The sequence below is a fragment of the Phaenicophaeus curvirostris genome, chromosome 2 (assembly GCF_032191515.1).
Source record: "Phaenicophaeus curvirostris isolate KB17595 chromosome 2, BPBGC_Pcur_1.0, whole genome shotgun sequence".
In the NCBI taxonomy this organism is placed as follows: Eukaryota; Metazoa; Chordata; class Aves; order Cuculiformes; family Cuculidae; genus Phaenicophaeus; species Phaenicophaeus curvirostris.
In genome coordinates, this window is record NC_091393.1 from 50,863,550 (window position 1) to 50,888,753 (window position 25,204).

At 38.9% G+C, this 25,204-nt stretch overlaps 1 protein-coding gene across 5 annotated transcripts in view; it reads left to right on the forward strand.

Annotated features, from left to right (window-relative positions):
• The window catches only part of ADGRG6 (adhesion G protein-coupled receptor G6), a 124,344-nt gene that overhangs the window by 67,442 nt on the left and 31,698 nt on the right, over positions 1 to 25,204 (forward strand). For all 5 annotated transcript variants that reach the window (XM_069852021.1, XM_069852022.1, XM_069852020.1 and 2 more), the window contains 9 exons: positions 368 to 420; positions 501 to 554; positions 9,693 to 9,835; positions 10,537 to 10,651; positions 12,630 to 12,691; positions 16,455 to 16,662; positions 17,123 to 17,288; positions 20,427 to 20,567; positions 24,520 to 24,636. In XM_069852021.1, coding sequence (XP_069708122.1) covers positions 368 to 420; positions 501 to 554; positions 9,693 to 9,835; positions 10,537 to 10,651; positions 12,630 to 12,691; positions 16,455 to 16,662; positions 17,123 to 17,288; positions 20,427 to 20,567; positions 24,520 to 24,636 — 1,059 coding nt within the window. The remainder of the gene's footprint in view (positions 1 to 367; positions 421 to 500; positions 555 to 9,692; positions 9,836 to 10,536; positions 10,652 to 12,629; positions 12,692 to 16,454; positions 16,663 to 17,122; positions 17,289 to 20,426; positions 20,568 to 24,519; positions 24,637 to 25,204) is intronic.

Below are 25,204 nucleotides of genomic sequence, written 5' to 3' on the forward strand. Positions count from 1 at the left end.
AATGAATAGTACAAAGACCTGAAAGAAGTTCATCATAAGGTTGTAGGCAGTTAGGTGAAACTTGACCTTGTCTTTTTATCAGTAAATCTTTTCTAATTGAATTTTTTCTGAAAATATAAGATCTGGAGGAGAGTAGAAGTTCAGCATCCTGTGCATTCACCTGTACACTATGTCATGACCAGGTCTCTCATGACCAGTTATAATGTAACAGTCACCTCACTGAAACAAGAGAGTGTTCACTTTGCTTTGAAAAACTGAAGGAGTTTTCTCAAGGGGAAATAGGGTGAAACTCTATCTCTGTCTTAAGCAACAAAGAGCCCCATTAACATCTCACCATCCATGTGATCAATGTCTTCCTGTTTTTCAGCTAAACCGTACTTTCCAGAACTGGAATTACACTGTGTATGTGGTCAATATCAGGTAAGTGAAGGGGGAAGATGTTTATGCTACATTTCTTTTGAGAATTAGCCCGCTCTAATTAATCTTTATTTCTTTTATAGCATCCACCCTGGCTCTGTAAAGGAAGGAGTAAGAGAAAAAAGAAGTATTAAAAGGTAATATTTTTAAAGACGTTTTCTTGATAGAGGCAATAACTGCTATAGTAAGTGGCTTTACAGCAAGCTTTATTGTTTATTATTGGATTCACTGTTTATTATTGGGCACATGCCAGTCTGTAAATATATGACCGCTGGTAAGCTGAGTGCTCTGGAGGTGTTCAGAATCCTAGTACTGCTTATCGTGTTTGTTTTGGTTTAAACCTACTGAGCTTTAAACCTCAACAGATCGTTTTTTTCAGAACTCGGGTTTTATCTGTCACAAACCTGAATAGACATATTGTATATACCTAGTATGGCACACCCAGCTTTCTTGAGCAACAAGCTTTGGCACGCTGGTGTCTATCCACTGTCACTGCATTTTTTTCTCTTGAGCCAGGGCCTTTTGAGCTAACAGACGCCTTACTAGATGCAAAACACTGAAAAATCATGCTAGAACTGAATGCCAAACTAGTGTAAGTTAAAGTATTTACCATATGCTCTTATTTCCTGACTTCTGCTGGTCTCAGAGGCACTGGAGCTGGGTCAGCTTCAAAGGAAGCCGAAGGTTACATGGGCCACACCCCATGAAATTTTGACCTCAGATGTTTTCTTTGAAAGCAGCAGACTGATTTCTGAGGGACGTATGGGGAGGGAGTGAATCTTAAGATCAAATTATGGAGAGAAGATCAAAACGTAATTTGTCTTGTGAGGAAGGCGCAACAAGTGGGTATGTGTTGTATCTGTTTGCAGCGTAAGCCAAAGTCCTGTAGGAAAGGATTTAAATCGCTGACTTTTGAAAATTGCCATGATAACAGCTGGGCTTTTTGATTTCAGAGATAGCCCAGTATTCCCAGTTTACCATCAGGAAGTAGTTACTAAGAAACACTTAAAGTTTTCTACAGACTTTACCTAAGCATGAAAAACTTGTAAAAGGGACTATCTCCTTCCCACATACCCACAGCAGAAAGGCAGCTTTTTTTTGGCAGAACCATGTAACTGGCGTTGTGTAAGCCCAGTCCCTGAATGGGCTATTTTGCCGCTTGACCTACACTTACAGTAGGGTGTAGAGATGAGAGGTGGGATTTTTTTCACAGTTCTAAATGATATGGTTATGCCAGCAAAACCTGTTAAGTAGAGACCATGCCTCAGGTCTCATCAGCAATCAAAACTGCTGGGGAACATAGAGCTTTCCCCATCATTATTCTTGGATCTTTTATGAGACTAGCAGCTCACCTTGTCGTCATCTGTTCTCCCCTAGACTGCAGATCTGATTTCTTCTCATCACACCTTCCCACCATCCTGTTTTCTGGATTTTGTTTCTTCTTCCTGGTCTATAAAAAATAGAAGGCAAAGAGGGAGAAATTATTCTTAATGGTTCCTTTTCCTTTCTCTCCCTTTGTGACATATAGTGAATACGGCACTGAATTACTTCTAGTAATGTGTCACTGTTATAGGGAAGTAACCTTATTCCTATTTACTTTGCTCATCCTATGTAATTTCAGAGGCAGTGGAAGTACATATTCACTATGTGTTGTAAAGTTTTTCAAGGGAGGCCTGTTCTAATGAGAAACTAATCCTCTCATGGGCTTTAGTACACTTTATATATCAAGGCCAAATGGCTTTTTGTCATCACTCTCTATAATTTAGTATAAATGCTAATCATGTCACACAAAATGTTACTGTTCTCCAGATAATCAGGTTTGTTATGCTGTGTGTGTTTTCTTAGGGGAAAACAAAAAGTCAGGAATCTGCCCAATCTAGGAACCCAGTTGGGGTAACACAGGGGTGAATAAAAATTTAATTAAACTACGTGATATGTGACTAACAAAAATTGCACTTTATGTGCACTTTATATGCACATATACATATGTAGGAATATATATGTACACACAGAAGTTTTTTCTTGCATTTATTTTTCATGTCTTGCATGTATTTTCATGCATAGTTACCTCTAACAGGAGAAACATTTTGGATGAGTTGGTGTTCTCCCAGCTTTAGGTCTTCTGAGTGTATGTCTATCATTGTACATTGCCTTCATTCCAAAAGAAAGGAAAGATCAGCCTCCCTTCTGGAGTAAATGAAAGATCAGCTTCCCTATAGCCTTCAGTGTTCCTGGGTTTGTCACCAGGTTCCCAGTTCTTTGAGGTTCATTCAGCTGTTTCTAGATTTTGCAAGGAAGAAATCTGTTAAATTTCTGAAGATTCATAAAGCAAACTTTTTTTTCTACTACTTCCCAATCAATGGTCTCAAAATACTTTATTGCGTTTTCCACTTTCTTGGATTGTCCTCAAAGCAGATCCTACAAGACATCAAAGTAACATTTTGGGATATAAGACATTAGCATTTTACAGGCTGTAAATTTTTAATCCCTGATGGAAGTAATGTTAATTTCTCACTACTCAGGTGGTCCGCTGAAATGTTATGGCTGAGTTCTTGTTTGTAACTTGCTCACAGAATGATTTCATAAAGTTTTTATTCATTAAATATTCCTATAACTGCTGCAATTTTAGACATTCCCCTATTGCCCTTAGTTTTTAGTACTTCTTATTCCATTTACCTTCATGTTCATCTAAACAGAATGTCACTCCACAGTTAAAATTTAAGACCTAACCCGTAAATATCATGGCTTTAACGTTATCTTTGACATAAGTGAGCATATTATTCTTACTCTAACTGACCAAACCTTATCTCTTTTCTGAATTTTCCGCAAGATCATAGCCTTTTTATTTCTAAGGCACTATCCTTATTGTTTGAATTGCTCTTTGAGAAGTTTTCTCTCTCTTTACACGTATTCATGTTCTTATCATTCAGATTGCATCTTTTTTTCTTACCTTTTGGATTAGTCTTTTATACGGCAGTTAAAAAAAAAAGCACAAACAAAACAGCAAAACAACTTTTCCCAACAATTTCTCTGCATTTTGCTTTGCTTCAATCTCTATTTACCACACTGCTGCCTTAGCAAGGAACTTCTGTTATTGGTCTCCCCACCTAGTCTTCTTGCAAGTGTAAGAAAAATCGTTAGAATTATTCAAACAAGACATAGGAGCTGGAAGTGGGAGGTAGGAAGCTTGCTTTTTTTGACATGTTAAAAACAGGTGCTTTCCAAATAAATACTTTAAACTGTATTGCATTCTGAAGAAGAGCAAAACAAAACAAAAATATGGAAGTGGATTGTTATCCCTTCATTGCCATGTTCTATGAGGTGCAGAAATCCAAAGTACCCTATGCTTATTACACATTTATGTACATGGTGATGAGAGACAGAGTGCCAAGTCCAAAAGTGTGTATTATTTTCAGCACCTTTAATATTGTGAGATGTCTGGATGACAGCAGTATATCAAGGTAGTACTTTGGTAGATTATTAACTACTTTAATAGACAGAATTTTAGCACAGCTGTACTTGATTTTGTGTCTGTGTTTAATTTTTTCCTCTGATCACACTGTTTATGACTCTTAATGAGAGGGCAGCTGTCTAAAATAAAGTACACAGTAGTCAAGAATGGGCTATGGACATAACTGTTTCTGTGTCCCCAGTTATTTTCCACAAATCTTTGAAAGTGAATCCAATTTGTGGATTTTGTGTAGATAAATTATAAATGTGTTTGTTTCTTTCATTAATTCTTTGCCTTTTATGACTCTGCAGCTTTTTCAAAACTTTCTATGACTGCTTGCTGCTTTTCTCAGAAAGGTCTTACTGATCCCAGGTCTTGGGAAATGACTATATAGGGCTGCCTCAGGAGGGGAATTGGTCTTTATTAAAGCAGCTCAGCTTGCCTGCTTCTCCTTTCTTTTATTTTGCAAGCAATTTTTAGAGTTCAGGCCCCAGTTAATTTACAACCTTTTCTCCACATAGCAAACAAATAAGACTATGCTTGCTCCAACTTCCACTACTTGCTCGTCATAATTTTGGCCTATTTCCTATGTTCAATTGCTTCCACTATTGTGAAACAGCATTAATGTTAGTAATGTTAAACAACTCATCCAAATTAAAAACCACAATCGTGGCAATCCATGTAAAGACCACTAAAGTCAAACACAGAAATCCATTCTCTTAGGAATGAGTATAGAGAGGAAAGCAGGAAATCAGAGCTGCCCATGCCTAGTCCTGCCTTTTTGAAGTCCATGGGAGTTTCTCCACCAGTGTCAGTGAAGCTGTTTCAGGCTTCTGCATGCTGTGTTCTTGGGTGTTGTGTTGCTTAATGGAAAGTTTAATTCACTTGGATAAAATTTAAGCTAATTAGATTGTGTAATAGTAGGCAGGAGTTGACATAAGAGCAGCATAATTTTGCATGTGTAGTCCTAAGTATCTTTGCTCAGCAAATTATTAGGCTTTTGCATTCTTTGTACATTACTTCAAATTATTTGTTATGAAATAATAATGCTATTCTTGTTATAAATTAGCACTTCCATGATGCGTATTGCAACTTTAAAGATTCTCCTGGTATCTACTGGTGAAACTTTACGAAAAAATTGGAGCTGGCCCACCTCTACTCCCTGCAACTTCAACTTCAGTGTTACTGAAGGCAGTCAGGGACAGCTTTGACCAGGGCTGAACCATATAATGTGTACGTTCCGTGTAATATTTCTACTTGAAATAATAAAGAGCCAGGTTTCTCCACAGTGCCCTGCTGGCATCTTGTGTCCGTGACCTGTAAAGAAAGCCTTCATCACAGATGGAGAAATGCAGGTATTCCTCCTGTCTGGCTGAAGGTTGTTGCCCTCTGAGTCTCCTGCTGAAGCTCTGTGTCTTTGTTGCAACTTCCAGTGACTTCCTTTGTCTTTCCACTGACCTTAACTGGATTTAGTATAGGCCTGAAATTGTTAGATGCCATTTTTAGGAAAGTAATATATTGGGGAATAGAGGTTTTCTTTGTTGTTTTGGAACGTAGTTCAAGCCTAACTGAAAACTCATTTCAGCAAAGACCAGCTGTTGAAATGTGAGGGATTCCAGCCCTTTCTGTCTTCTCTGATAATGAGTAGTCTTCATACCAAATCATCGCATATTATAAGCGCTTTCTGTTGAAAAGCTTAAGTTGTTTTGGTTCCCAGAGCAGATCTGCAAGGAGGAACAAGGACCAGAGACAGAGAGACAGGGACAGACACATGACCATGCTGCTTGCAACACTGTTCTGATACAACAGTCATTAACTTAAAAGCAAAAATTAGGAAGCTTTTAGTTTTAGTAGTCCAAAAAGTAGCTGCAGTTTTTAGTTTAGTGTCCTTATGTCTCAGTTTTTATATCTTTTCTATAGTATCACCTTCTGCTGGGAACCTCCTCATCCCTCATCCTTGGCGTTACTTTGAATGTGTCTGTTGTGCCCAGTCCTGGTTTTTTTTTTTGCTCTCTGTTTTGAACATTTTAATGCTATCACAGCCAAAATCACCTCAAGTAAAAGCTTATGTACAACTCAGATGCTTTTGTAGAATGCTTCTAATTTCCCTTTGCAATTGTATTTCCTTCTGGCTCATTCTGTGTTTTCTAACATTTTGTCTGCTGTTTGAATCACATCTTCACCAAGTGATTTATGCAATAGTCAACCTGGGGTTTTGTTTGTCCAGTTCATGTGAAAAAGGTAGTAGTGTTTACAGGTGACTACATGAACCTATCTGTGTTGCTAGTCTTGAGTTATAGCCCCGCATCACTGCTTATCTTTTCACAGCCAACATAAAAACAAGATTTGTAAAGAATTTGATGCTGACATCCTAAAACTGTTTTAAATATACCAAGATAGTTTGTAATGAAATTCTCATGGGAATTTAGATTCCCTGAGTACTTAGGTACTTTAAAACTGATTTTTTATATACTTTAAATCAAGTAACATTAACTCCAAAAGAAGTTAATAGTGATTTTTAAAGTTTGACAACTACAGTAATTCAGGATTAGTTCAGCCTGTCTAGTACAACTGAAATGAGAGGAGAAATGCATTGCTGATTAACAACCACGTATCTTCAGGTATGAGACAGTCTGTGCTGCACGATTCGCATGGTTTCTTAATCCTTCCTTCAGGCTTCTTGCATCATGCAGCAGTGAGACCACAGCCCATGTGTAGGCACACTGTCCTGGAATAGCTCTGAGTCATGCTGACAGAGAAGAAAGCCGGCTTTGTGGTATGCACCATGGCAGCGCAGGCGCCCCCACTGCCTCCTGTGCCTCTGATGAGGATGTAGCTTTATAAATGCCTCTCTCTGAGCCAGCTTAGCTCAACAGACCAGGACAAAGTAGGATAGGCGTCGGTCTTTCTCTGCTTTGCTGCTTGCTCTAGCTGTCACCATTTCAGTCAAAGAGAAGAGAAACATAGATTTATCCCCATTGTGTTTACCTATGTGATGGTCCATTATTTTATATTGACAGCAGTAGTGTTAGTGGTACAGATTACTGTAGGTGATGTGTAATTTGTAATTGATTGCTGCTGTGAGAGTGTATCTGCTTTTATATGGCACATAATAAAAGATGTAAGGTTGGGTGTAACAAATCCAGTGACACCAGCAGAGCATGGCAGTGTTGCCATTTATTTGAGTGTTTCCCAAATTGAGAATTTTGCTCTTCATCATTAAAATATCTTCTTTCTGGGATCTGAGTGTGACAAAAGTAGAAGGAGCCACTCAGCTTCATATTGCATCAGCTGTCAAGTTAAGTTAAAAGGTATTTATTTACTTTGGAAGGCTAGTATGAGTCATTCTGAAAAGTTTATAGAAATTGTTTTCATCATAATACAGAACAAGCTCTTATTACACAGTATACATGACTTGTGCTCTAAGAGTTTTTCAGAAAACAAATAACGAAGTGATTTAACAGATTACTTTTATGAGTGCTTCATAATCAATAATTTTCTCTGTAATTGTTCAAGACAGCTGTAGCTAGTTCTACCTTATCTATCATTTTGCCTTCTGTGTTGTTGCCATTATCCCTCTGCACAGTTATGGGTACTGAATATCATTTTGGTTAGTTGACAGTCTTGCAATAGACAGCATAGCAGTAGCAGTGACTGTTCTCTTATGACTTCTGTTTTGCAGCCAAAGTGCTGAGGTGGGGAGTGGCATCAGTATATTAAGTTTTCCTCTTCTGAAGTAAAGGGAATAGATGAGTGAAGCCAGAATCTTTTAGGAAAGATGGTAAAGTGCCAGGAGACTCTGGGGCTGAAGTACTGGAGGGCTGAAGGAACTGGCAATCGCGTAGGCAATTTCCATGCTTCTGCTAAAAATAAATGCCATAATAAATTTGTGCCTTGTAATATATCCGAGGTATACAGCAAAAGCCTGCTAATGCACATTCACCCTATTGAGGTTATTGCTGTATGTTAAACACTCCACAGAGATCAATTAAATGTTAAGAGGAACTCCGTATTTCTGGGACCAGGGTAGGAGCAACCTGGCCAGGGATAGCTGGAATTTTGCTGCTAAACTGGGGAAAAGCCAAGCCAAGCCAGCAGGTAGTCACCTTTTTTATCTTCTTCTCCAGCAACATGTTACCAGTAAAAGGGTGGATATGGCAAGAAAAAAGTGCACTGGTGTTCAACAAAACCAACAAAACCCTCCACTAATCAGGGACTGTGTGTATTTATTTACTTACCTCTTTATGTCTCTAACAGTGAATTGTGTGAAGTGTTTAGCTCACATATGTGATTTCTTTATGAGGTTTGGGCTTTGCTTTTATTTTTTTTTTCTCCCTAGACCAAGAGGTTCTTTTCTAATGCCAGCTTTTTTTAATGCTGCTCCACTTATGACTGTACTTCGGAATTATTGGTTGAAGTAATGCAGTTTTCAGGATGATGTCTGACAGAAAGAGAATTATAATCTGCCACCTAAGAGCAGTATCTGTAGACTAAGCTGTAGTTTTATGCTGAACCAGCCTAGGCACCTCTGGAAAGAGCAACTTTGAGCTGTCATCATGGGATGTCTTTCTGAAAATTAAGTCCCAATCTGTCTAGGAAGGGGTACCTGAAAACCCTACTAATCTTCTCCCATACAGCGCCCCCAGAAACTTCTACTCTTCAAGTAGAAGACCCTTTAGCTCACTGCAGCTCTCTTGCACTGGAGACCAACAGTGAAAATAGCTCAGTTCAGCTTGTGCCCTGCTCGCTATATGTGCTGTGGCAGTGCAGCCACTTCCTGAGCTGCCAGGGACTGCTCATGCACTGCAAAGGTCTTGTCTTTATTCTGGCTGCTGGGTATCCAAGAGCAAAGGTAAGATGAAGACAGCTCAAAGCAAGCTTGCTTTTTCCTTTTTTCCACATTTTGACTCCCATGGAGTTCCAATGTTCCATGCTTCAGTGGTGTCATGTTGTACTAGCCAGAGCCAAGCAATACTTTTGGGTACCAAGATCTTCTCTTCTCCAACATGTGTTTTCTGTGTCCCAGGAGGAAATTTTTGAACCTTCCACTCTGGGCTTTTTTTCCTGTGTCCTGCTAGAATTGCTTTTCTGCTCATTATTTCCTTTCCAGAAAAATTATGGGTTTTGACAAGGGTGGGGACTGTTTTATTTCTTTGACAGGAAAGAGACTTGGGCACTTTGAACTGCTTCTGATGCCCCAGAAAGCAGCAGTGGGCTACAGTACAAAACAGCTAGTACTACTCAGACTTGAATTACTCATCTGCGCAACTAGGCTTCCCTAATTAGGACTATAAGTTTCAGAAATGTGTCAGAGTGTTTTCATTCCATCAAAATTTGGACATCTAAATGTTAAGACATCTGCTTTTTCATTAATCTTCTAGTCTTCCTCTGTAGTCATTGGAGAGATAGACTCTCTGGAGGATGACTTATCCCATTCTGACAAGCTTTATAAGGTGGGATGAATCAGCTTTTAAGTTCCTAAGCCATCAGCCATTGGATTTTTAAGTTTAATTAGGGTCCATTTGGAACTCGCAACTCACAACTTTTTGCTTTCATCTCTAAATGCCTTCTAAAATAATCTAAATCTTCTGAAAACATTTCTTAGCTCTTTGGATGAGATGCTTCATTAATGGTAACTAGAGGGTGAAACTTCCTGACTTCCTGTACTTTCTTGCCTTATATATAAAAATAATAATTTACAGAAAATAAGCAACATGATGACACCATTTCATACTGAGAAAACTAGAGCTTGTTAAATATTTTTATTTCCATTCATTTGGCCTCTGCTGATTTGACTCAAACACTTGGATAATTTTCCTTACAGTTTTGGGGTTTTGGCTCTTCTGGTTTATAATTCTACCAACAACATCAATTTGGAAGAGGAAGATATCCGACAGAAGCTCATAAATAATAATGGGACCATGGAAGGAGGGTATAAGCTTCATACTGTGGATGTTGATCCAGTGGGTAAGTAGTTTTAGGCTTTGTTAGAGAGTGGATTTTGTTTGCTTGTCCATAAATAAGAATCTTCTGTGTTAAAATAATAATGCATTTCCAAACTGTGAGGCTGTTTCAGATTTTAAATTGTCTCTTTAAGACTCATTGTTCCAGTAATCTTAGAGAGCTAGACTCAAGATATCTGTTTTTATCACAAACACAGTTGTCCTCATTGCTTTACTCAGTGTTTTGCTGTCTAGTTCAAAGATGCTTGGACAGCTCCTCTGCTAATTTAAGAATAAAGCAAGTATAATTTACAGCCAGAGTTACGAGACATTTTGAATCTCCAGGGCCCCTCATGTCCATTCATCACCCTTCTTGGTTTTGCTCCTGTGGGCGCTGCCCTTAGTCAATCTCCTTTTAGATCTCATGTTTTCCCATTCAACTTCTTCCAGTCAGAGATTGCCCTTCCCTTGGGAAGGTGGAGGAGGAGGTGGGTGGAGTGCAACTGTGTGCAGAATGCACATTCAGTTCTTTCCCTTGAGCAGCAGCAGTATTTGTTGTCCCCTATTGCACATCCCTCCATTACCCCTACTCTATAGATAGCAATCAAGCATTTCATTGAAAGACAGCTTTGTGCTGTAGGCTTGTGGATGAGCTGAAGACAAGAAATGGAAAGTGGTTAGATGAAGAAATTAATCACTAATACTTATGTGCTTCTATTTTTACAGAAAAATGTTTAGCTGAAGAAAACCCTCCAAATTATTTTTGGCCAGATACCAGACCAACTGTGACCAACTTCACATTTTGCCATGGGAGCTCAGTTCAGACTGCATCAAGAACATGGTAGGTGTTCAAATGTCAGAAAAGCTGAGAGCTTCAAATGCAGTCTTCTGGTTACATAACTAAACTATATCCTCCATAACTGCCATTGGCTGGTATTGTATTTCAAGAAGTTGACTTCTATACTGTGAGAGATTATACGTGTGCAGTAAGATTACATACTTCACTGCTAAGAAAAAAGCTCATTTACTGCTTCTGTAGGGCATACCAAGGCCCACAATTAATTCATGTTCAAAGTCAATATAAAAATAGCACCTTCTTACAAAATTTAATTGGTTTCTACAAGTCATGATGTTTATGTGACCAAAACCAGTTTCATATTTGCTACCACTCTGCTGTCTGACTTGTATAAGAAATTCTCAACAAAGTTCCATGAAGATGAGATGTGTATTTGGTTTAATCCAGAACTTCTTACCTTATTAGGGTAAAATAAAAGAAATTCTGTGAAAGAAGCATTTTTCCAGTAGTTAGCCATAACTGAAGGTGGGAATAATCTTACAGTCAAAGATCTGAAACTTTGTTTTTAAGGCTTAGGATAAATTTTCCCTAGTGTAGGTTTTCTTTGTGAATACCTATGAAAGATTTAGACACTGTATCTTTATTTCCCATTTGTAAAATGGTATATTATTACTTCCTTTGATATATTACCAAAACAATTTGGCTTTGATCTCCTCAGAGTTCCTTGAACATGAGTATGATGATGCAATATTAATTAGTTTCTTCGGTATTTATCATGATTGCTATTAAATGCTTTATAGTAGTCCTATCTGCCCACATTGTATCTGGAACACGTTCTGAGAAGACCAGATCTTTTACTTTTTGAAAACAGTATGGCAACCTGGATATGAATCAGCTTTGAGGTTCTGTGCCAAACAGGAAAGCAACCAGCATTCTATTTAACTAACTCACTTCCTCAGCCTCTTAATCTTGTGCAAAAACTGCTGGATTCTGATTGACCAACTTTTGTTGTGAGTGAGTAGTGCAGAAGTCAAAGTGGTTTTATGTCAGAGCCTCAGAATCGTTGAAGAAGTAGGACTTCTGGCCTTTGCTCCCCTACTAATGCTTATCTTTATGGTTCATTTGTGGTCTGCACAATACCATTGATTGTGTACAGCACTTCACATGAAAAATAATTACTTTGTTCTGCACTGTGCTATGCTTTCATTGCCTCTGCCCTTACAAGCTTTTGCCAATATGGAGCACAGGTAGCATGTATTTTGAGAGAAGAGGTAGCTCTTCTAATGAGCTCCACTAGGTCTATGCATTCCAGTAGAAGGTTACCTGCTAGTGTGCTGTTATAATAAAGGTGATCAACTGAGGAATAACTTTATTCTTTCATGTGCTGAGTGAAAGGATAGAATTTTCTCATTCTCCATCCTAACTTTGCTAAGCTATGATAACGTGATTGTCACTAAAAAACTGGGAAAAAGTTTGTTTAATTTTGGAGGTGTATCTGGGTGTTTAGCTATGATAAGACTTCTTGAAAAAAAGCATTTTGAAAAAAAATATCTGCACTAATTTTCATGGGCGTTGTAAGATTTTAGCTTCACATGGCTCTGATGCATGTTCTTCTGAGAGATTATTATGGCTTGCTATTCACTTGATCAAAGCCATTTATGTCATACGGGAACTATAGAAACAGCATCTTATTCAGCCGTCACAGGGGTGTAATAGTTTGTGTCAACATTTGGATCTTTCCTGAAATATACGGCCAGAATTTCCACTGATGCGGTTTATCAAATCAGTATAGAAATCAGCTGCAAGTTTATCCAAAATAACTAGGGTTACTTGCAGCACTGTCCCTTAATTGATCACATATTTCCACTGTAAACCACACATATTTCATTTCACTAGGGACCACGTTGCTAGGAAAACTGAATTCAGAAGAGTGGACCACTGTGACACCTATGAAAGAATTATGAAACATTTACATAATTTTGCTGTTGTATTTCATGTGAATTTTGTTGGTTTTCCTACTTAGCTATTTGGGACTGCAGAATTATACATCATACTGGGGCCAGCCTGATCTTAGAAATTGCACAGGTATGTATGTTGATGTTGGTCTTCAGCTAAAGGAATAGTTTAGTAGATTTTGGTTACTGCTTACTATAAGGAAACTACATTAAGGAAGAATATCTTCCCCCTTTATACTAAGTTCTTTAAAAAAGTAAGTACTTAAACTCTAGACTGCTGCACTAAGTTGAATTCAGCCTATGTATGAAAAGCTCTGGATACCAATTAATTAAAGAAATCAAGCTCTTCAGGTAATTTAAGCAAGAATAGAGGCAGTGATAGCTTGCCTCAATTTGACATTCAGGTTCAGACAAAGTTTTAAATGTTTCCAATGTCTGTATGTGCCAGTGGAAAGATTCCCACTCTCTTCACTGGGTGTACAATCAGACATTTTCAGATTTGTTCTCAGTTTATAAAGTGTCCTTTGTTATCATTCCAGCCTTAAATAATTATAAAATAAATAGACAACAATTTTATGGCTTCTTTTTTAAGTGCCAGAGCCAGTGGAGAGAATAAGTAATGCAGAGCACCTACAGTAAGCTCCTGGTCCAAATTGCTTTCCTGGAGAAGCCTCTTTTTCTTCCTCCTCTGATAGAAGGAGGGGTCTTGAGGAGCCTGTCTACCTAACTTAGTTCATTGAGTACTTGCAGTCAGGCTGTGTGAAAACATCATTTCTGCCCTCTCCAGTTTATACCTATTCCCCCTTGTCCCATCACCACAAGACCTCTCCAGCTTTCTTGTAGGCTCCTTTCACGTACTGGAAGATCACTATAAGATCTCAGAGCCTTCTCTTCTCCAGGCTGAACAAGTCCAACTTTCTCACCCTGTCCTTATATGGAAGGTTCTCCAGCCCTCGGATCATCTTTGTAGCCCTCCTCTGAACCTGATCCAACAGCTCCATATTTTTCTTATGTTGAGGATTCCAGAAGTGGATACAATACTCCAGATGAGGTCTCGCAAGAGAGGAATAGAGGGGCAGAATCACTTCCCTCGACCTGCTGGCCACGCTTCTTTTGATGCAGCCCAGGATACAGTTGGCCTTCTGGGCTCCAAGTGCACACTGCTGGCTCACGTTTAGCTTCTCATTGACCAGCACACCCAAGTCCTTCTCTGCAGGGCTGTTCTCAATCACATCATCCCCCACTGTGTACTGAAATTGAGGATTGCCCCAACCTAGGTGTAGGATCTTGCGGTCAGCCTTGTTGAACCTGAGGAGATTCTCAGAGGCCCGCTTCTCCAGCCTGTCCAGGTCACTTTGGATGACATCCCCATCCTTCCGGTGTGGCAACTACACCACTCAGCTTGGTTTCATCTGCAAACTTCCTGAGGGTGCGCTCAATCTTGCAGGCTATATCTTTGATGAAGATATTAAACAGCACCAGTCCCAGTACGGACCCCTGAGTGACACCACTTGTCACTGATCTCCACTGGGACTTTGACCCATTGACCACTACTCTTTGAATACGACCATCCAACCAGTTTCTTATCCGCCGTACTGTCTACCCATCAAATCCATATCTCCAGTTTGGAGAGGAGGATGTTGTGGGGGATCGTGTCAGAGGCTTTACAGAAGTCTAGATAGATCACTTCCATCAGTCACCCCATCATAGAAAGCCACTAAGTTGGCCATACAGGATTTGCCACTGGTGAAGCTGTACTGGCTGCCATTAATCACCTCCCTGTCCTCCATGTGCTTTAGCACAGCTTCTAGGAGGATCTGTTCCATGGTCTCCCCAGGCACAGAGTGAGGCTGACAGGTCGGTAGTTCTCTCATGGACACAATGTTGCCCTTCTTCCAGTCAGCAGGGACTTCCCCGATTGCCATGACTTTTCAAATATCATGGAGAGTGGCTTGGCCACCATATTTTCCAATTCCCTCAGGACTCTGGGATGCATCTCATCAGGTCCCATAGATTTATATATGTTCAGGTTCCTGAGGTGGTCACGAACCTAATCCTCCTCTACAGTGGGAGGAGGTTTATCCCCCTGGTCACTGTCTTCTTGTCCCATGACCCAGGAGGGGTGAGGAGAAAAGTTATCGGTGAAGACTGAGGAAAAATTTATGTACCTCAGCCTTCTCCTCATCTGTTGATATGTGATCACCATTTCCAACCATCAGTGGGAGTACATTCTCTTTGACCTTCTTCTTTTGACTGATGTGCCTGTAGAAGCCCTTCTTGTTAGTCTTTACTTCCTTAGCCAAGTTTAGCTCCAGCTGTGCCTTGGCTTTCCTGACTTCATCCGGCAGCATCCCAAGACATGTCCCAGGTTACCCGTCCCTGCTTGCACTGCCTGTGTAGTTCTCTCCTTTAATTTAACCAGCAGGTCTCAACTCAGCCACGCCGGTCTCTTCCTTCCCCTGCTGATTTTCTGTATATGGGGACTGACAGCTCTTGCGCTTTATGAAAAGCATCCTTGTTTTCCAGCTCTGTTCCTCTCCCTTGTCTCGGAGGACCACATCCCAGGGGATCCTACCGAGTAATTCCTTGAAGAGCTGGAAGTCTGCTTTCCTGAAATTTAAGGTCCTGAATATACTCCTCACCTGTTCCATATCCCGTGGACCTTTAACTCCACCAGTGCATGATCACCGCAGCCCAGGCTGTCTCCAATCCTAATATCACTGATGAATTTGCTTGTATTTGTGACCATAAGGTCCAGTATTGCATCCCCTTGGGTGGGGATCTCTATCAGCTGGACTAAGAAGTTATCTTCGATGCACTCCAGGAGTCTCCTGGATTGCCTACAGCTTGCCATGCTACTTTTCCAGCATATGTCGAGGTGGTTGAAGTCCCCAGGTAGGATGAGAGCTTGTGAGCGTGAAGCCTCCTGTAGCTGGATGAAGAAGACTTTATCAGTTGGATCTCCTTGATCGGGTGGCCTGTAGTATACGTCAACCACAAGGTTCCTCTTGGTTCTTCTGTCCTTAATTTTGACCCACAAGCTCTCAATCTGTTCGTGGCTACTCTTCAACAACAGCTGTTCACATTCTAACCCTTTCCTGAGATAGAGGGCAACACTTCCACCCCTCCTTCCCGGTCTGTCCCTTCTGAACAGCCTGTAGCCATCAATAGCCACATTCCAGTCAGGGGATTCGTCCCACCACATTTCCATGATAGCAACTAGATTATAGCTTTCTAGTAGCATGGTAGCTTCCAGCTCTGCTTGCCTACTAACCAAGCTTCATGTGTTAGTGTAAAGGCATTTCAGCTGAGCTGCTGGTTGCATCACCTTCCCAGTGGACCCTTTATTACCTACGAGGTGTTTTAGAGAAGTAATTTGCTTGTGTCTTGTGCTTGCCAACCCTTAGTGTAAGAGAATAATCCTCTGAAGGAACTGAAACTTTTGCAATGGAGTCAGACTTTCTCCATGGAGCTTAAAAGAGCGAATACATTGTCACTAATAGTGACTTTGGATGCATTCTTTTTTCACTTCAAGAGTGAAAGAGAAAGGATAGCATAAGGAGAAAAAAAAGAGAGAAAATATACTTTTTATTCCTTACTTTTCCTTTTTTTTTTTTTTCATTCAATCAGCCCTTTCAATAATAGTTCTGAAACTCAAATCAAATTAAGGGAAAGAAAAACACAGCCAATCAGGACAGTGTGTAGTAATCAGCAGGTTCCATATACATTTTTATAAAATAATAGATTTGGAAGAGTGATAAATTCCTGTGTTTATTAAAACTACCATAGAACATGCTCTTGCTTTCAGCTGTAAACACTTGTATTTCTGAATTATTGTAGGAAAAGTATCCATTATTTTATACTTTTACTTCGTTTTACATGTATACTTACAGAAAATGCAGCTGATATAGCCAATCAGCTTCTGAATCTCACTGGTGAAGGGCAGCAGCTAACCTCAGACAAAGTAAATGATGTTGTGCAGAAGCTTAAAAAAATTGTGAATGATGAAGAAATTGATGAATCTCTGGGTTCTACCGTGGTGACAATTTTTTCCAATATTCTAACCAGTTCAGACAGTGTATTGGCAGCTTCATCTTCAGAGTAAGTATTCCTGCATTTGAGGCAAACTTTTGAGAGCAACCTGCAATGTTCAAACAATTCAAATGATTGCAGTACGAAACTCGAACTTTTCTGATTTCCATCAAAAAGAATATTGTGAATTAGATATACAAATATTTCTATTTGTATTAAAATCAATGTGCATGACAAAGATAAAGTACATGGATTGAAAAGGGGTCTCCTGATATATGAAACAGCATAGATCTAAGTGTTGTTGGAAAAGTATTTCAAGACCAGTGATATGCAGTTGTATAGTTTCTGTCAATCAAAAGCTTTTGTTTTCAACAGAGATGAATAAATTTACAGCCTAATAGTCTCCTTGTGAGCATATATAAGTGGGTGATAGAAACATAGTCAACAATAAGAGAATCATCTTAAACATGGAAAGCATAGTATTTTTTTCTGTATTCAGTTTTTAGAATCGTTTTCTTTCTGGTTTTAGAGCTCTAAAAACTATTGATGCCTTGGCTTTAAAGATCCAGTTCACTGGACCATCCATGAGTATTTCAACAAGAAACCTTGCACTCGGAGTGTCATCTATAAACTCAACTTCATTCAAAGGTGGTTCTTTCAGTGTCAGTCCACAGAACAATGCATCTGAGTTCCAGGTACGGAACAAGCGGTTGCATTTGAACATGAAATGTGCCTGTTGTTCCAAGTGTGTTTACTGCGGTTCCTATAAAACCACTTACAATTCCCAATTCTCCCCCTACTTTCTATTTCCTTTTTCCTGCAATCATCCAAACAGATTAATGTAGTATTTCCTCAAGGGACAGGAAACCCAGATAAACTCGCATGTTCTGTATGGATGAAAAGTAATTTGCTTACAAATACGGAACAGACATTTTCTTTTTTAGTTTTGCGTTTGTTTTTTTTAATGAAAAGGGGAAACAATCTTTAAAAATCTGCTGTGTTGCCCATTGTACACTAGCTAACAACTCTGTTGATGCATTTCCGCTTTAGAATAAGGTATCTAAATGTAGGTGTCTATATGTAGATTTCTGCAGATACAATAGGTCTTCAGTCTTCCAGTATAGTTTAAGCACCTGCTGCTAATAGAGACCTAAGGCTGATCCAGCTGTCCACATGCAGGTTGATAGGCTTGTCATTTGGGATGTCTGAGGCAATTAAAGACATTCATGTGGACCTTGGCCAGCCAAGAGATGAAAAAGAAACAGATAAAATGAAGAGTGGTCTCCAGTACTACAGTATCTGGATAGGCTGCTATAGCTAAGATATTTGTCATCACCTCAAAAGTATGTTTTCTTCTTTTTTCACAAATGGAACAGCTCAAATGTGTAAAAGCTATGAAATAGCATTTGAGATGCAAATAACACATATAGGGGTTTTCCATAGGTTTTGTTGAAATCGGTAGCAATGAGGTGCTGAGATGCATTAAATTTGACTGTATGACTGTCTGCATTTTAAAAGTGTAGTACAATGTATTTTTTTTCACAGTTATATAAGAAGTCTATGACAGAGGTAATGTAATCTGAGTTTCCTAGGAGTCTAACTATTCAGATACAGTGAGCCCTACCAGGAGAAACACACAGAAAAGATTAACAGAAATATTAAAAAATCTACAGTCATTTGGGCCAGGGGAACCAAAACTGCATTCAAACAAAACATGATCTTATGAAAACAGTTAAAGACTAAGTCACTAGAGTATTACCATCTTACAGAACCAGATTCATTCCTTCTCCAAATTGGCGAGACAACAATCCTAATAAATGTCTGATTATATTATAAAGTACTGTGTACTCTAAAAATAAAAAACAGTGATGAAGACAGTGCTAGAAAAAGTAATAGTAGTACAATAGGCTGCAGGCCTTTTACATGATACGTATGAAGACTTTGAATCAAAACTGAAATGCTAGTTTAAATAGATACAAATGTATTTCATGTAATTGAGTTTTCACATATTTATATTCATAGTCATTTTTGGCTAAAATTTCTTTGAATCAATTTTGTTAGAATTTTTTGATGATTGTAGATCTGTTTTTGTTTAGCTCTCTTATTAATGAAGTTCAATAGACAATTGTTCTTTGATTGTTATCAAAGGTATGTTTCTCCTCCATGTTTCATCCTGTATTTATGGAAAGAGGAAAGGAAAAATTCTGAAGCCAGGTTTGGGATGTTCACATGTGTAATAAGAATTACCATCTGTGGCTTAAGGACATCCAGGAATTTTCTTCCCCTGGAATCATTTATTATAGCACTGTCTAAATAATCATAAAATCCAAACTCCGTCAAATTGTTTATAATGTTCCTATTGGAACATGAGTTTGTACTCAGACTTTCACATTTCCAACAGCTGATTGAGAATTCTTAGCATCCTTCCTACCAGAAAAGTCTGCAGCAGCTGTGGTCACTGTTTATAATTTTCCATGCCTATCAGGAAACATACTGGCTATTCCTGCTGGAGGGAAATTCTCTTGTGAAAGCCCAGGTTTTTCACCACTGATGCAATGATCTATCCAAGATCATCAGGGAGCATTAAACTCTTCAAGCTGTATGTCAGAATGTTTCCAGTTTTTATTTCATATTTTTTTCTTAAAGTAGATATCAAGCACATGTATCCATGGCAATTAGGAAAGATTCTATTTCAGTTCCCTATGTCTTTGTGTTTCTTGCCAAACCTTTGACAAAGTTAGCTTTTGGTGATTCATATTATGAAATTGTTCCTGTACTATATCTGTACTTTTAAAAAGAAGCCTCTTCCACTCTATTTGCAGACAATACCTAATGGGACATCTTTATCACATACACACTTTCTGCTTAATGTGGCAGAATTATCCTTTGGAAACCTTTTATTCAACTGCACCTAACCCTGTTGGGAGATATCTATGAACCACTTCTTACTAATTTCCTTTACTGTTATTCACAGCAAATCAGTGAAAATTTAGAAATTAAACAAATCCATCATTAGCCTATGGCTTTTAACTACCTATTAGCTAATGGTCTAATGGTGCTTTTAGAATTGTACAATGACTGATCATGAGATGCATAAATACATGACCAAGCTGCCTCTGGAGAAGTCGTGAGTGGGAGTTTCGTATCTCACTGTAAAATTCTTGAACACTTGCTATAGAGCCACTGTGAGGTGGCTTGCTCCCGTTCCTTTGATGGATAGGTTGGCACACCTTGAGTATGCCATGGTAGGAGAGCCTGCAGTCATAAAATTGCTGCCTGGCAGCTAATCAAATGCAAGTTTGCATTCTCATTTATTTCCTGCTCACTTCATAAATCTAGAGAGGTGACACTAATAATTATTTTAAAATCTCCTTTCTGTAACTACTAATTATTGTAAGATAATTAAATCAGATGTGCAGATCAAGCCAACTAGTACAAGTCCATAAAGAAGGAGACAGACCATATTTTTCAGGTCTCGACATTGTTTTATATGAGGAAAAGTATCTTGAAGTCTGCTGAAAATTATTATGACTGCCATTATTGCCATCTCATTGTTTCCAAATCATCATTGTAGCAGCGGAGGAGTTTGTTTGTTTCATCTAATGTTTCTGTAGCAAAAGGTTAATCTTATGCTGGAAGGCGAGGAAACCCTCCTAAGCCTTTTTTTTTAATATATTTATTGCATCAGCTCTTTCATAGGTGCAAGACAGATTAGTGTTGATTGGTTCTAGGCCCATGTTTAGATATCTTTTTGTAAGGGTATGAGCCCAGTTGTGGACAGTGGATGATTTTGGTTTTTTGTTTGAATGTGTTCTTTTGGTTTTATTTAACAGGTAGATTTTGACAAGGATCAGACAAATGCCTTTGCTTCTGTTGTTCTGCCACCAAGTTTACTGAAGAATTTAAGTCAAGATGAGTTTGAAGTGATATCCAGGGCTCAATTTACTTTCTTCAATAAAAATGGTCTTTTTCAGGTAATCTTCAATGTGTTTGAAGTCATTTTAGAGTGTATCAAAGCCAGCTGCTGAGTTTCCTGTAGTGTAATAATTTCACAGCATCTCATGAGTTATAGGAATGAGAAGGTGATAACACATGTAGGCACTATAATCAGTGTTATGCTTGGGAGTGGCAAAATAGTGGAAGTGCCCAAGTTGAATTTAAGTTTAATTTATGAAAAACTCTATCCCAGATGCTTATAAGCAAGGACTCTTAAAGGGCATAACTTCCATTAAAGTGTGTTAGTATAGGTGTTTGATGTTTAATGGAGCCAGGTTCTTTTCTATCAGAAGGGAACTTGGCCTGTAACACTGTCAGGTACTCTTTATTTCTCTTTTCCTTAAAAGGGTTGGTTGACAGTCATATCCAGCTGACTGCTTATTTTCAGTTGGAAACTCTAGGCTGTTGGTCATCAGTCAGAGAGCATTTGTTTCTATATGTACTGTTCTTCTTTTCATAAAGGTATTCTCATAAGCACATCCTACGCACTGTGTACACGCAGTACTTGTGCCTTGAAACTAAAAGGACTCGGGTAGATTGAACTTTTTCTCCTTTGAGTCCCATGATTTGGCAATTATAAATAGTTCCTGCATGGCAGATGACAAAAAAAAAAAACCTCAAGAAGAGTTCACAGCTTGGAAAAAAAACCAAGCAAAACCATACCTATTTTCAAAAAAAAAAGTTAATTAAGAAGGAAATATTATTTCATAGTGAACTGTACACTGAGCCTCAGAATACTTGAGTTTGTTTTCCCATTAATATTTCCAGTGACCTTTGTCTCTTGTGCATCCGCAGAACTCTGTAGTATTGTATTGTTCCTATATTATCATTTTTATTGGCAGTGTATCCAGATTCTTCAGATAATCTAGGTAAGAAAATACCCATGACCCTCAGCTGCCTTCTGAAATGCACCCCAGAATATCTGTAACTATTTGAAATAGTATTAATTTTAAACCTACTTTTGAAAAAAAAAACAACAGGATTAATATATTTAATAAAGAAACCAGAAGAATACAGATTTAGGCTTGTCGTGGATTATGCTTTGGATGTACCAATTTCCTTTCATTGACTAGAATGACTACTTCAGTTCTGGACATCTTCTTTTTATATGTCTAAAGTTAGGTTGGAAGGATCATCCTCTGATGAGGATGATCCTCTGATTCTGAGGCCATGAAAATAATGTGCAAATATGATAAATATGTGAATTGTAATGATTGTCTAGACTAGATCAGATTCACATTGTTGATGCTAGCCTCAGCATTGCTTTACTTTGTCCCTCTGTGTATTGTATTGGCTAAAAGCTTGTCCCTAATTTTAGCTGAGCACAGCCTTATAGCTAAATAAACAGTTATCTGTATTTTACTTTAATGGACACCGTATTTCTAATTCTTTCTAAGGACAAGTAAGAATATATTAAATTGCCTTTGCTGACAAGACCATATGATACTTATTTCTAGGTTTTGTTATCAGCTAGAGACTGAATCCACTGAAACCTATAGAAATCTGCCCAAAGGCTTTCATAGACTTTGTCAGATGTTGAAATTTAGGTGGTAGCCATGAGATTTTCTCTTATTTGAGTGCTCAAGAACTGTCTAGAAAATCGCATTTTCATTCCTCTGCAATTCCGAAGTTTTTAGGAAATTACATCACAAATCTCCAGTATTATTTGAAATACTGTTTGAAAGCTCATGTATATGGTTCTTAAGAAATGAAATATTCTTCTTATGGTAATCTGCACTTAACTGAAGTTACTCTGGCTCTCATGACTGCAGGACAGCCAGCATGGGTTCATGAAAGGCAGGTCTTTCTTGACCAACCTGTTCTCCTTCTATGACCAGGTGACCCACCTAGTAGATGAGGGGAGACCTGTGGATGTTCTTTACCTGGAGTTTAGTAAAGCCTTTGACACTGTCTGCCACAGCATTCTCCTAGAGAAGCTGGCAGCTCATGGCTTAGACAGATGTACTCTTTGCTGGGTAAAATACTGGCTGGATGGCCAAGCCCAGAGAGTTATGGTGAACAGAGCTAAATCCACTTGGTGGTAAGTCACAAGTGGTGTTTCCCAGAGATCAGTTTTGGGGCCACTCTCATTTAATATCTTTAGCAGTAATCTGGAGAAGGAGATTGAGTGCTTCCTCAATAAGTTTGCAGATGACACCAGACTGGGCTGGAATGTCAGTCTGCTTGAGGGATCTGTAGTTCTATAGAGGGATCTGGATAGATGAGCCAAGGTAAATTGTATGAGATTCAACAAGGCCAAGTACCAGGTCCTGCACTTGGGCCACAACAACCCCACGCAATGCTACAGGCCTGAGAAAGAGTGGCTGAAAAACTGCCTGGGGTAAAGGGCCTAGGGCTGCTGGTTGACAGCTGTCTGGACGTGAGCCAGCAGTGTGCTCAGGTGGCCAAGAAAGCCAAGAGCATCCTGGCTTGTATTAGAAATGGTGCAGCCAGCAGGAGTGGAGAAGTGATTGTGCCCCTGCAGTCGTCACTGGTGAGGCTGCACCTCAAATCCTATGTTCAGTTTTGGGCCCCTCACTACAAAAAAGATACTGAGTTGCTGGAGCGTGTCCAGAGAAGGGCAATGAAACTGGTAAAGGGTCTGAAGTCCCATGAGGAGTGGCTGTTTACTCTGAAGAAGAGGAACGTGAGGGGTAGGGGTAACCTAATCGCTCTCTACAACTACCTGAAAGGAGGTTGTAGCAAGGTGGATGTTGGTCTCTTCTGCCAAGTAACTAGCAATAGGATGAGAGGAATTGGCCACAAGTTGCATCAAGGGAGGTTTAGATTGGATATTAGGAAAAAATTCTTTACTGAAAAAGTGGTGAAGTGTTGGAACAGGCCTCCCAGGGAAGCGTTGGAGTCACCATCCCTGGAGGTGTTCATGAAATGAGTAGACATGGCACTTGGGAACATGGTTTATTAGGTATGGTGGTGTTGGGTTGTACTTGATGTTCTTAGAGGTCTTTTCCAGCCTCAATATATTCTGTGATTCTGTGTGTGGTGGGATCTGATGAGCCCAGTGCTGAGCTGACAACTGACATCTTGTCAGGCTAGCAAACTCCTAGACTGAAGGGATCAGGGGCTTTCAGGAGTTTATCAGCCCAGATTTTTGGAGGGAAAGTGAGTGGCAATGGACTTTATTTGACCTAAAATCTGCTACAGGCAGTGACCAAGCTTCCCAGCTTCCCGTAAGGCCAACCAGGCATGCAACTATGTTGGTTGCATTGAAAGCTAATCAAAAGAAAATGCTATTTCCAACGCAATTCCATTTTAATACATCATCAGTTTCCAAGTAAAACTCCTCTTTCGGAAAACTCACAACCTGGTACTTTTTCATGGTGCGTTAGAAATGGCATTCTTGGTAATAATATCAGTGTTCTATTTAAATTCCCATCAAATAAGACCTTCTAGAAAATATTATCTCCTACAGTATGTAACATTGATTTGAGTTTGTTTGCTTCTTCTTAGTCAGTCATTGTAAAATGGAGGATGATTAAGCAACTACACAGGGAATACAGGTTATTTTCCCCAAACTTTGCATCTGGTAAAAAGTTTAGCATTGACAATAAGAGGAGAAAGCTAGTTCATTCTTGTTTAGGGAAATGAGCTAGTCATATCATGGGTTGTTATCTTGTAAATTGTTTGAGTTATAATTTTGTTGGCATCAGACATGATGATTAAAAGGGGAATTTATGCCTTCTCTCTCTATCATTCTGTCTATATATGTTTATAAGGAAAGTAGGGAAACTTTTGTATGACAAACCCATAATTTGATTTTATAAACACAGTGTTCTTATATTGCATGATCAGAAGTGTAGAAATGCTGACAATTATTTATTCTGGCACTCTACAAAAATGAAACTGTGTATTTTGGCTTTTATGTTGTGTGCTGTGTGTTTATTAAATATTTTTCCGAATCTTTCAAAGGATGCAGAAAATCCTGCCAATTTGACCAGTTTTGTGGTGGCATGCAGTATTGGAAACCTAACCATTCAGGATCTTCAGGATTATGTGAAGGTTACAATTAAGCATACCAAAATTCAGGTAAAAGGAGACTGATTGTTCAGAGGAAAAGGAATGCATATTATATATAGTAAAGGCTAAGCATGTAGCCTGATTGATTTGGATGGATTTTGAGTGAGAACGTAAACTCAGATGGAAGTTATAACCTCTCCCATCCTCACACATTCCTACTTCATTCATGATCTAACATTTATCTGAAACACTAGTGATTTTGCAACTCAGAGGCAATTTCTGTGCCAGTAACTGTAGGCAAAACCTCTGTTCACGATTATGTTAGGGACCAGGGACAGAATTTATTACACTGGAACTTTGGAATGGCTTAAATTCTTTGATCAAACATTAAATGCTTTGTTAATAGTCCCCCACGTTATTTTGTTGTTAAGTGGTTTTCAGCAAAGTAAGAATGGACAGAACCATGTTGTTAAAAATAATTGCAATTCATTTAGGCAAATGCAGACCAAGTGCAATCTTTTGGCACATACTGTTTTAGTTAAAAAACGTGAGAACTTGACTCTGTTCTCAGGCATGTTGTCAGTAGCTACTCCAAAAGAGACAATAACACTAGAGAAATTAAGATGTTAAAATACAA